At 35.6% G+C, this 14050-nt stretch overlaps 1 protein-coding gene across 2 annotated transcripts in view; it reads left to right on the top strand.

The window, feature by feature from the left end:
• robo3 (roundabout 3) overlaps nucleotides 1-14050 on the top strand; it is a 53428-nt gene that overhangs the window by 18539 nt on the left and 20839 nt on the right. For both annotated transcript variants that reach the window (XM_068295466.1, XM_068295465.1), the window contains exon 2: nucleotides 5513-5706. In XM_068295466.1, the coding sequence (XP_068151567.1) occupies nucleotides 5513-5706 (194 nt within the window). The remainder of the gene's footprint in view (nucleotides 1-5512; nucleotides 5707-14050) is intronic.

The raw sequence follows: 14050 nt of genomic DNA on the forward strand, positions 1-14050 counted from the left end.
TGTGTGGGAATGGCATATAGATGGGTGGGTGGCAAGGAGTTGAAATGGCTGGCTGGAGACTAAGCTACCGTTAAGGCTCAAGTTTTTCGGCCATATCCAAATGCAATTGCATATGTACATATGTATATTGGACACATGTATTTTTCCGGCCAGTGGGCTGAAGGTGGCAATTTAACTATAGAATGTAGAGCAGCAGTGCAGAAATATACATATCGTACATAGGTAGGTAAGTAGGTTTGGCAATGATTCTCAGTAGACAAACTAACCCACATGTGGGTCGGAAAAAGCATACATAGACACAGCTAGATAGATAGATAGCTGGAAGTATTTGCACATATTTTGGGTGGCTCTTTTCTTTTTTCTTGTAGTGGGTGGTGGGCATTTTAGCATTTTTGCATTTCACTTCTAGCATTGTGGTGCACTTACCAGGGCCTCACACTGGGTGTGGGTGAAGGAGTTTTTCAAGTGTGTCAATGCAATTGTGTGGGTGTCTTTTTCTCTCTCTCTCTGTGGATGTGTGTGTATCTACTTCTTCTCTCTAGTGTGTTTTGAATTATTTATATTATTTGCACTTTATATGCAGAGGAAAAGTTGCCTGGGCAAAACATTTGCAGCTGACAGCTTGATGGCAAATGCATTTAGACCACAAAAATCTTGACTTTTGACGTGTTTACAATACGTACAAGACAGTTCAAATATACTAAGAGTATTTTTGTGTATACATGTGTGTGTGCAATTAGAAAAAGTGTCAAAAAAACACATTCACTCGTTTTCCACAATAAAACATCTGAGTCATTTCCCTGTCAACCCAATTCCAACCCCGAGACCAAAAAAAAAAAAAGTGAGAACAAAATTTTGTCAAAATTTATAGCCTTGTCCGTTGGTTGTTATAGCAGACTGGGTGTGCGTTGTCGTTATGATTCATAACTAAATAACAACAACAACAACATAAAGAATAGAAGAAAAAAAGTTTGTCAAACATATACACACCCAGACGTACACTCGCACAACATCCCCGGAAACAATTTGCAGCACACGAAACGTTTACAAAAGTTTAATTTGACTCATTTTTGGGCATTGTATGAAAGTGTTTTGGAAAAAAAAAAAAGGAAATTGTTGTTGTTAACTTAATATTAGGGGGTGTGAAAAGGTTCAGCAAGAAATCCAACCATATTCCAACTTTATTTTAGGTTAAAGTTTAACGCAATAGACCGAAAAACTAACCATTTTTGCTTTAAAAAGCCATTTAAACTATTGCATACCTCAGGGGATCAATGACAAAATTGATTCTATTGAAAATTTATACATTTATTTCAATTAAATGAGCAAAATTGATGACAAATTGCGCAATTTTTTGCAGTTGTTAACTCTTTTTATTGTTTTAGATTTATGTTTGTAGACTATGGGCTATCTAAATTGCCCCCTAGTTTAAATTATTACTGTATTTGGAAAATTATAGCTCAATCATCTATCCTTTTAAATATTAATACTTTAATGACCCAAACAATTCGGGAGCTTATGAAAAAAAAGGAAATGTCCTTAAAGGCATTTCAGAAAAGTTTCACTATTAAATTTGCCATATTTTGCCAAGTTAGTAATCAAGTCAAAAAAGGAAAATTTCTTTGCTTTTACTGACAGGACTTTTGGGACACAATTTTAGCTTGAAATTGCAACAGCTGTTGCTGTTACTGAGAGTTGACTTCACGTAAATTATGGCAAAAATTTAATTATGGCAAAACTGGACGCGTGGCACAATTCTTAGGGATAGATTCCTTCCTTTCTCTCTCTCCCTTTCGGTGCAAGAAGGATATCCAACTAACATAGTTTTCAAAGCGAAAAATGTATATGCTCTGGAAAGTATGCTACTAAAACAATTAGCCAGAGCCAAAGAGCCATAATTAAAACAACAACAACAATTACAGCTAAAAAGCAACAGCCAACTAGTCGACTGCCTGGCCTGGCCTGGCCTGCCTTTGATTGATGATGCAAACGGAAGAACGTTGAAAGTTTTCGTAAGAAAGGGCCAAGCGCCTTAAAGTATGCAATTTGCCGAAGGCGTTGAGAGGCAACAAACTATGCATGCAGAGAAAAGCAGCAACAACAACAACAACAACAACAGTCACATACACACTCACACACACACACTCACATACATACATATGCAAATGCCTGACATAGAACAAAAAGAAAATGTTTAAGGAAATTGCAGCAAATATTTTGCTTGTTAAGTGAAACCCAGTTGCCGAAACGTTTTTCTCTAGCAATTTCTTGAGGCATTTGCACAACATCTTGGTCTTGGTCTTGGCTTTGGTCGACTCGAGATCTAGCTCGTCGTACTCGTTCTCGGTCTTGTTCTCGTTGTTGTTGTTGTTTTCCCTTTTATGCATTTTGCATAAGCGCTTTGGAAAATGCCTTTGCCTTTGCTTTTATGCAAATTTTCGTGCATTTTCCATGTCGTTACATTCTTGCCTTTTATGTTTATACTCATATAATAAATGGATGAGGACGAAGTAAAAAGCAGAGCACAAGAAATTGTTGGCATGCAATTAAAACTAAATTAGTAGGCCTCTAGGCCACTAAGAACAACTACAACAGCAGTAACAACAACAACTAAAAACTTTCTACAACACAAGTTGGTTTAATTTCTCTGGTTTCTGTGTTGACTAATTGAATTATTTAGTTGCAAGTTGATTAAAAATGTTTCTCATTTTTGTTGTTTGTTTTTTTTTTTTATGTTTCGTTACTTTTTCTAGCGTAATCAAAGTCAAACATATTTCTTCACCCCCTTTCATATGTATGCACATATACGTCCTTTTCCAAAATCAACCTTTTTTGGGAGGTGTTGAACATTACCACAGGGCACAAACCACAAGCCAACTTGGTCCACCTCCTGGCCCCGGCCTGGTAAGCAAAGATATGCACAAACAACAGAGCAAATAAAAACAAAAAACTCCCTCGCACCAAAAAGCCAAAAAACATGAAAAAACGAGAAGGAAAAACTGTCCACGGTCCAGCAACTTTTGCTTGTCCACCACGCCCATCGATGTCCAGCTCAAGTCCGAGACTGGGTCCTCACCAGGCAGCGGCAACTCTCCCACATGCGACATTTAACCCTCGAATTGTGCACAAAGGGCACATTGAATATTTCTCGTTCTCTACCCTTTTGTTTTTTATTTTCGTTGTGAAGTGGAAATTGTACGATATTAAGCAACATTCCAAGTTACTCACACAACATGTTTACCTTTAAATTCAGACAAATTACTTAAACCGACCTGAAAGAGTTGAATTAAATTTTGTGTGTTTAAAGAAAATTCCATAGATTGTAAACAAAAATGTTTAAACAGACTTGGAAAAGTCAACTATTTGTTAGATCATCCCTTAATAACTAATTTCGTTAATAGGTCGAAAAACCTTATTAAAATTGCCTTAAGGATGTAAAATGGTTTTTGCTTTACCTCCTTAAGTATGCTAGGACACCAAGTAGTCTAATATGGAGTGGAGTCTGCTAAGATTGGTTAAGATACTTTGAGTTCAGGTTAATCTGTTATGCCAGCCAAAATGGATTTTAGATTGACGAGCCAACTCTGTTTGTATTCAATGATACTCAATTCAAATCAGTAAAAAAACAATTTTCGCATGAGAAATGTTTTCATTTCTTCGTCAAAGAATGTCTAGGGCCTTATAGGGTATACACAAATCGATGCAGTAAAAAGTAATCCCATTCCTTCTGGCATTTAGTTACTGTTGGTTGTTATATTGTTTTTTTCTTTCTTTCTTTAGTGTTTTTTGTGTTATTTTCCTCGCATGTTGATTTTTGGACTGGTTTACCTCCCCGTACCATTCCTTTTCGCCCTGTTCGCTGTCCGTGTACAGAGCACTTGAATAGTTGTTTTATTTTCATTTTCATTGTTGAAATAACATTGACATGCGTCTTTTGCCTGCTGAACCCTAGAACATGCTCCAATGTTTCCCTCTTTTGCACCACCCTCCGTGTTATATATGACACCCTCAACTCCCACCCATATAACAGGTATCTCTGTCCCTTTCACTCGCATATAGTTCAGAGAAGCAACTCTAGTAAGTTCCCTTGAAATTCGATTTCCCAGCTTTCGACTTCGTGTAGCGTCTGCTGCATGACATGCAACTTTTGCCGCGAGCTGTTTTCATGTTGCAATCAACAACAAAATGCAATAATAACAACAACACCGAAAGTTGGATTTTTATTAAATAACGTTTCAATATTCCAACATTTTCTGACATATCAATTTTCACTCTGCCAGTCTGGTTATAGATATACATACATAAAAATATATCTATACATACGTATATATATAGATTCATGCTGTGATATGAATAAAAGTTTTGCGTCTTGTTTGCGTGTGTGTGTGTATGACAGCAAATTGTTTAGATATGGCATGAAAATTGAAATTTATGTCTTTGCCACTGACAGATTGCTTGTAGCAAATACAAGAGTTGTTCATAGGTTGAATGTTGGTTGGCAAATAGAACATAAAGATTATGGGGATAACAACCACACATACATTTATCGAGTATGTGCTTGTGTGCGTGTGTGTACCACAAAGGGGTGTTAACGGTTGAACTAACTAACCAAGCAACTTTGGCAACAAGTTAGGCCAACAAAACATGTTGAATGGAAACATTGAACAACAATCAAACTAAGTTCACACATTTTGTGATATTTTCAATTTTTGCTTTGATCTAAATTATATCAAAATATATTATATATAGATATTCAGTATTTAATATTATAAAATAGTTAGCCAAAAATCCTAGTTCAGGTTAAATGAAACAAACGAATGCCAGTGATTGTGGCAAGAAATCTAACTAAGTAATTTGTCTAGTGATAGGAGAACGAACTGCCAGTTAAAAAGGAATTGTAAGTTGATTTCCATAAACTTCAAACGACGTTTGTGTTTCAAGAAATGTTGAAAATCTTGAATTGACTTTGAAGGAAATCATTGGCAAGACTATGCTAATAATCCCTGGCTTATCATGGCTATCAAGCATGTCAGTTGTATTTGGCCCTCTTGGTACCCACTTGCCTTGAATGCATTTTAGCTCTGCTAGCCGCAGGTTAATTTTCCACATTTCACATTATGCAAAACAAAAAACTACTTAACTGTTAAGCTGCCAACGTACTTTGCCGCCATATGCAAATCTAAACAAATTAATTCCAAAGCGAAACCTTTGAGCTGGCTTCCAACTGCAACTTCATTTGCAACGTCAACGGCAATGCGCATTAACATTGTTTTCATTTTGCCAGCGAGCGTTTCCTTTTCGCATAGTAGAGACCCTGCAAACGATGTGGCACAATGATGATGACGATGATGATGATGACGCAGCGGAAAAGGCATCCAACCAGCCCCAAACCGCTGACCCCGAATCCTTTGCAATTTACTTTATATATATGTATATATGTATGAAAAAAGCATTTTTTGCAAGTCCCTTCTGATTCTCTTTTATTTTATTTTGTCTCCCTTTCGTTTTGCAGGTTCACATCCGCCGCGAATAGTCGAGCATCCCATAGATACGACAGTGCCACGCCATGAGCCAGCCACGCTTAATTGCAAAGCGGAGGGCAGTCCCACGCCCACCATTCAATGGTATAAAGACGGTGTACCATTGAAGATACTGCCTGGATCACATCGCATCACCCTGCCGGCAGGTGGATTGTTTTTCCTCAAGGTAAGCATATGCATAATGATTTTCTATTCTATGGCAATATGGAAAATTATGCGTTGCATTATTTACTACAAATCACATAAGAAAATTAACAAAACGAAATTTAAAGAGAGTTTAGAGATAGGCTTAACGAATATTGAAAACTATTTATATTTAATCCGATACTGATAAAGGAAAGAAAGGGAAAAATGCAAAAAATTTCATGGAAATGTAAAATTAAAGATTTTATTAAACGGTTGTCTTTTTCTGACTATAGAAAACGGCTGGAAAATTGTTGTTTAATTGAATTAATTGCTTAAACAGATTGGTTCTAACGTTTAATTTTGTAAGTTTTAAAAGGCGATTTTTATACCATCAACTATATGTATATATTCTCGTTCTGCGTCATCCATACAGCCCTGATTTATAAGGCCACTGAAATTAAACTTATTATGTGATAGAACTCAGCTTTCAAAGATATAAGCAGGGCTTACTGAATTTAGCCAGTAACTAATTGAAGACTCTAAACTGTTTTGTAGCCGAAATTAGTTAAAATTACATAGAGAAAAGGGAAAGGAAAATATATATCAAATAGATTATCTACCCATCTGAAAATATGATATATTTCATAGTATTCAAAATTTAAGAACCCTTTTTCTTTTAAAAGTACTTCATCTTGATGTTCAACTCCTTGATACTTTTTTTTCGTTATCTTCAATACAGATGTCGGTACTTAAATGAGTCTTGTGGCATATTTGCATTATTTTCACTGGCTTGCATTTTCTTTTCATTCTGTTTTTTGCCTCCTCCTTTTGTGTTTTATCTGCATGCATAATTATTATTTTTTTGTTTTTCTTTTTGTGTTGTTTGTTTCTTTATTCATAATGAGTAAGGAAAGGAGTAAACTGGGAAGATGTTTTAAAAAAAAATTCCCATCTGTTGAGTGATGAACAAACTAATTGCTTTTATTTTATACATTCTTTTTTATTTTTGAGTCTTGACTCTTGGCTCTGTATCTTTTGCAAAAATATTTTTGCAAGCATTTTCATTTGGCGGCCAGGGCCAGGGCCGGAGCCAAAAAGTGAGAGAGAGAGCAGAGAAGCACAACTTCATTAACGCAAGGTAAACAAACATTAAGCGAGGCAAGTGGGGCAAAAGAAAGCAATGGGAAGCGAATTCTCTGACAGGGAGACAGACAGACAAATAATAAAGACGAAACGGAAGCAACGCCAGCAAAAGTCAGACAGTTGTCTGATGAGAAGCTACCAATGTGTGCAGGACTGCCAACTATGACTGCCCCACCACCATCATCAAACGCCACCCAACACCACCAATTCAAGCGACTCCAACTCTGACTCCGGAGCACTCAGCAATTTACGACGCAAAAAGCCAACGGCGCGCGTTGATTATGCTGATGATGCAGTTGGCAATGTGGGGAATGGCAGCTCAGGGAGAAAGAGTGCCATAGCTGGTTTTTAAGCGGAACGGGAGCTTGCCACTTTTCACACTCGATCTGCCTGCCATCTGCAACTCCTTTAGACTACTTTCGTATTAGTATATATATATATGTGTGTGTGTGTGTGTGTGAATATTTGCGTTGAATGTCAGTGTATTTGTTTATCACTTAAGTGGAAAAAAAGGATTCCGGGATTTTGCAGACTTCAGTTTCCGCTTTTGCTTTTGCTCGTATAAAAATTGTTTCTTTTTGCCCATCTAACGAGTTTTAAATGAATTAATTTCATGGCATGAGAAGTCCTCAGTACTTCTATTTGTCCTTTGCCAGTAGTGTTTTTTTCCTTTAGCCTGTGGCCACATAAATATTTCAAGCTTAATAAAAGAATACCAAGGCAAACACACATACAAAGTTAACAGATATAAATGTTGCATATTTCTGTCTTTTATTTTGCTCTTTCTTTTATCTCACTTACTATTTCAAAGATATTTCATAAAAGAGAAGTTTTTGTTCTTTCTCTTTATTCTTATGTTTCGTTTTGTTTAATATCATTCTTCTTTCATTTTTTTCCACCACATAATTTACATTCTAATTTTAGCCCAGCATTTCATTTAGCCACATACAGAAACTTCCCCCGACCCCTTAAAAAAAAGAAAACAATTCATCTTACTTATAAATGCCAAGCAGACGAAGCAACCACTTCAAATGGCCTAAAAGTATGCAACACTATCAAATTTTTTTCATCTCTGCCAGACAACTTTAACAAAGACCAAAGAAAATAAGAAAATAAAAGAGAACTTTGTCTTTAAGTGCTCGAAAAGAAGACGGACTAAAATATATGTACAAGCAAAATGGAGGGGAATATGCAATAAAACACAATAGCACATATGTATGTATGTATGTGTTTGTGTGGGAGAGCTTCACAGGAAAAAAAGACTCCCAAAAAAATAACAGCTTCAAGCGTATAGTGAAAAGTGACATGGAGGAGCGAGCTTTTTGGAAAGACAGACTATAATTTACGTAACTGAAGGGAGCGAAATACGAAAGCAGACAAGTTAGTCACACTCACCCACACACACACACCCACACACACACACACACACCCACATGCATGATTTGTAGCAACTATACATATGTGGAGGCTGTGTGTGTACAAGTGTGGAGCACTTCAGCAGAAGCAGCGAAAAAAAACTAATCTCTTGAAGAGTGGAAATTAGAGATGCGATAGCAATTCATAATAACGCAAGACAAAATTTGTTCTGGTTATAGTTGATTAAGTTAAAGGTAAACTAAATAATGTCAATTGAATTTATAAATATATATACTATGTGTTTACCCAAGAGCTAAAATTCGATTTGAAATCAACATTTTCGCTCGAGCAAAATGTGTTGTTTTACCTACTTAAGTTCAACATATTTTCAATTAATTAAGCAAAATGAATTATCTAGAAAAGGAACTCTTAAAATATTTGAAAGACCTTTAAAACAATCTTAATATTCTGCTAAGATTGAGTTTTATGGTTTCTCATTAGTTTTATAGAAGAAAATAAGATAAATAGACGGAAAAGGAAAGTCCTTTATGTAATAGATGCTGAGGTTAACTTTAAAACGTTATGGTTTCTTAATATGGTTTATGGTTTCTCCAAATTGATTTCAATTACTCTTGAGCAGTCTTCAGGCAAAATTGAAACATGTATTTTATTTCAAACTGATTGCAAAGTCGTGGCAATCGTTTGAAAGCTTTATCGCTAACGATTCAACTTACTTGGCATCTCTATTTGGTATTCATCATCGTTCTTAACATCCTTGACTAAAGTTGCTAAAGCTTTCTATGTTTGCTCTGTCTGACTCTGAAGTGCTGGCAAGTAATGCATTTCTCTCAACCTCTACTCAATCCTCTTTTAATATCTCTTTAACTCCCTTTGCTGCATTTGGTAATGTTTGTTTAAATGGCTCATCACAGTTGGTATTAGTTTTTTTCGTTTTAGTTTTTGGTCAACTTTAAGAATGCAGCTTCCATTTAATGCAATGGCAAATGAATCAAAAGAGTTGTGAATTGCTTTTTCGGTTCCTTAATAGCTTCACCATCTTAATTAAAAACAGCTGGAGAGCACTTAAACGGAGCCTCACTGTGTCTGCAAAGACTGAGTGGGGCACAAAAAAAAAAGAAGTTAATGCCAGTTACTTGTTTCTGCCGGAGTCTGGCTCAACTTCCTTCCTCCTCTCCTAGTCTCCCTATCTCTCTCCCCTGGAGAACATAACTTTTTCACTGCATGTACAACGAGTACATTTTAATGAGTTTACAAACGCTTGACACATTCGCGGCTCCATAAAAAAATATATATAAGTATACTACATACATATATATACCCACATAAATATATAAATAAGTAAAACCCACAGACGAGATTAAGTAGAGTGTAGAGTAGAGTTGAGGACAACATTGCGTATGAGTTATGGGTTTATATTTTTCTATTTACCAACTTAAGGTGTTGGCCAGAATGGAAAATGCCTTTGAGCGAATATGAGCGAAAATTAATACATTAAAAAAGAAGAATGAAAAGGGGATAACTTGCTGATTGGTTGCTATGTGCACTAAGCAAAGCTTTTTTATGTAAGCATAATCATACTGTTGCTACTTTTTATTGAATATTAGAAGCGAAGTACATGGCTATGGCTAGAAAGAGCAATAAGGTGATAAAGATATAAAGATTCAAAAACAATATAAGAAACAATAATAGCAATTTCTTTACGTTTTAATATAAAAGAAACGTTTCTTACCATATATAGAACATTTACATTTCCCTTTTTAAGAGATAAAATATCTTATAACAAAAAGAATATATACATCCACTTTATTTGAAAATTATATTGCATATTTTGCGGCGGACCTCAGACTTAATTTCCTTTATAAATTTATAGCGAATTGTGATGTCCCATATATGACCATCTAGATCTGACTTATTTTTAACAGATTATTCTGACAGATGAACTCGCACTTAATATTTGATTTACTTTAGTATATATTCCTTTATTTTGATGAAACCTTACCATTTGCCATCTATTTGAGGAAAAATAATTCATATTTATTATTATATTGCTTTTGTTTAAGCTCTTATATATACATAAATCTTCTTTACTTTCACATCAAAATTATAATTCATTCCATTTACTGACCTACTCTACTATTTTATTTTAGTAGCTTTCGAATATCAAGTATACGCCATGTTTCGCTTCAGTCATCTACTGCATAAGAGATAAGCAGACAGAACAAAACAAAAAAAAAAAAACTAAGCTCATTTGCTAGGCACAAAGCAGCTGCTGCTGCTGATGTTAAAAATTGAAATGAAAGTACTTACTATCCATTCAGTCACTCACAACATAGAGAGTTTCGTGTTCTGGCTATCCTTTCTCATAAAAAGCGACAACGTTGCAATGGCAACCATTGAGAAATAAAATGAAAATAAAATACCTAAAAAATAATATCCACCATAAAGAGAAAGAAGAGCAACAAGAAGAAGAAAAAGAGCTGTAAGCCAGACAATGTAGTAAGCTGGTTTTCTACTTTTTTTTTTGTGTGTTTCGACATCTTTTTACCACCCCAAAAAATAAGGAAGGAAAAAATTTAATTTTGTTTGTGAGCTAAAGAGAGAAGCAAACAGCTAAGAATACGGGGCACAGAACAAACATGGCCAAAAGTCACATAAATTTATTTATATCTTTAATGACTTGAGCCACGCGAATTGTTGCGAATTGGTTGCGCTCCAAGGATTTGTTGCCGTTGTTGTTGTTGTTGTTGTTGTTATTGCTGCTGTTGCTCCTGTGCGTGCTGCCTCTGGACGGTGGCAGCAGCAACACGGAAACTGATTTGACAACAAAAAACATTCACCGTGTGCTACGTGCATCTTTTGACTTTCGCTGTGTCGAGAAGGAGGGGACGGAAGAAGGCAGCCAACTGACTTGCCTGGAAACTGTGTGGCTATAAAATATATTGACTGTGCTTGTATTAGTAGCTTGTTGTATCACTCTGTGGGTGTGTGTATGCGTGTGCGTGTGCATCTGTATGTGTTTGTATCCGTATCTGTGTGTAGTCGCGCGTTGAAAACACGCTTCCGTTTTAATTTAAAATACCCATAAATTTTCAAACATTTCATTTGGGAGCCATTTCGTTTTTCATGTTGTTACACTTTGTAATTGTCTGAGTCGAAAAGAGATAGACATACAGAGTATATGCCTCTCTCTCTCTCTCTCTCGGTCTGTGTTTCTCTTGAGTGTTTTATAATTTGGTTTAAAATTTAAAGTCTGTAAAATGTGACGTGTAAATGCTTTTAATTGAGCTTGAAAACGTGCCAAATGGAAATGAAATTAGGTAAATCTATGCGAGAAATTCAATTGCATATGTGAATGTATCTGAGTGTGTGTGTGTGTGTGTGAAAAAACATGTGAAAATAGGTAAAAATAGATGTTCAGACAGGTGAAACAGAAGCAACAGGCAGACACATAATTGAAAGGCAATGCATAAACAAAATATCCTTGGTAGGAATTTTTAAAATTCCAGCAAAGTTGTAAAAAGATTAATATTCAATATTATTTGTAGGCAGGCAAATCAGAAGAACATTTAGTTTAAATCAAAACTTAAAAATGGACTTTCTGAGCTAACATTTAATGACCAAATTTTCGGAAAAAAAAAAAAAAAGGCACAAGTAAGCCATTAAAGGGAAGAGTCAACAATTTGTTTTTATCTCCTTAACTTGTTTGAAAGTTATATTGATAGACGTGGCATATATCAATAGCGATTAGATTAATAATTTTTGTTACAATCTTTTAGGTCAACTTTGAAGTAAGTTTAATTAAACTGCATAAAAAAGCAACAAAAACAACACAAAAGCAAATAATAATCAACTCAAGAAAAGAGTTGCTTGCATCTATACATAGATACGTCGAAAGTAATCTCTTTGAGATGCTGTTGTTTCATGTATTTGTATTGGTATGTACACATACAACTATAGTTGTTTGTGTGAGTATCTATATGTGTAAGTAAGTGTCTGTGTGAGTGTGTGTGTACTTATGTGGAGAAGTATGACAATCGAGACGCCTCAAGCGCACCAACTTATTTGTTTTATAAAGCACACCCGCGGCACAGTACACTCAAAAACATACACATATACACTCACTCACCCACACACACACACACACACCACATACTTCGGAAGGAAGATTAAATGAAAGAATAATACAGCTGAAGAACCCTTTTGTCATCTTCACTTAGCGCAACACTTAATTTCACTTGGATGAGAAGGAAGACAGAGGCACAGAAGTTGTGTAAATTGTGCGAACTTCTTCTTCTACCTACTCTTGTCTTCAGACAAATATGGCCAACACACACTCACACTCATACACGCACACACACATACAACTTAGTTTGACATTTAATTTTAAGCGCATGTTAGGGAATTCTTTTGTGCAAGAAAGAAAACACAACAACAAACTCAAATAAACAAACAACGAAGGGAAGGCAGAAGGACCGACTTTCCCTTGCCTTTATCCACCCCTCTCAAACCCCAAAAATCACACTACCTCTCCCTTTCTAACACTCGGGATTCCATGTAGTAACTATAAAGTTGCTCGAGAGACATTTTATGATTTGAGCACTTGAAAGCAGCCAGCAGACGAGCAACAGACAACAGATTGCTGACTGTTTTATGGCCCACAAAAGATCCGAATGGGCCAACACGACAGAGAAAGAGAGGAAGAGATAGCAGAGAAGAGAAGGTGGAGGAGGAGTCGTAGAAGAAGGAAGGAAACCAGTGAAAAGGACTCTGCAAATCAACGTCTTAACAATTTGTCTTGCTGTACTTTTGTAGCTCACTTGTCAATGTTTTTGTTGTAACCATTTGTGAAATTACAACAATTGAACAAATAGTTCCCATACAAAAAGCAACGAATCGTATTTACCCTTATAAACCGAAAGCAAAAGTTAAGTTTATTAAAAAAACAATCTTAATTTCATTTCTATTATTATTATTTAAAAATTATAATTTGAATGCAACAGAATGCTGATAGGTAAATGAATGAAAACTAGAGGTAAAATAAATGCAATTACCCATTTGCTACACTAGAATACTAGAAACAGAAAAATAAAATAAATGAAATCTATAAATACAAGCAATTAAAACTAATTTGAGCTTTTAAATCGATGAGAAACCAGCAAATCGACGAACCAAAAATCAAATGAACTTGATAAAGCGAATTCAATTCAATTCAATGGCCATTGGAAATGTAAATTTTTCGCTGGGCTGCCAATTATGTAACAAAGAGAAAAGAGAGAGATATAGAGAGAAAGAAGACTGACTGGATGTGGAAATGTTGCAATAGGAGCAGCTGCAGGCCAAAATTTGAAACATGCCAATGCCACAAAATTTTGTACAAATTTTAGGCTGCAAAAAAAAACAACAATTTTTAGCGATGAAATTAAAACCCTTCTAGCTATTTGGGAATGTTTAATAATTTCGCATGTAATACAAAAGAGAAGGCAAAATTTTTACTAACAATAAGCAAACATTTTTGCAATGACAACTAAATAAACTCTGGCTAAAATGGACACAGAGAGAGAGAGATACGGTTAAAAGGGGGAAAACAAAGAGTTGGGTAAAGTAAAAACCCAATACAAATATAGGTACTCAACTGACATTGGACCATACGAAATCCTGTACAAAAATCAAACTGACAACAAATCCGAATGACAAAATCAAGCAATAGAAATCGATATGCCATCCCTCCATCCATACCCCATGCCATGTAGTAAATGGTCATGTTTCGGTCTACTAGAGGTGGAGATTGAAATGGGCGCATCGAGGGTGAGCTACTACCATCCTGTCGAAATGTCAATGCAATTGTCATTGTCTCCGGGTTGTTG

This window comes from Drosophila tropicalis, unplaced genomic scaffold (genome assembly GCF_018151085.1).
Source record: "Drosophila tropicalis isolate 14030-0801.00 unplaced genomic scaffold, ASM1815108v1 contig_845, whole genome shotgun sequence".
In the NCBI taxonomy this organism is placed as follows: domain Eukaryota; kingdom Metazoa; phylum Arthropoda; class Insecta; order Diptera; family Drosophilidae; genus Drosophila; species Drosophila tropicalis.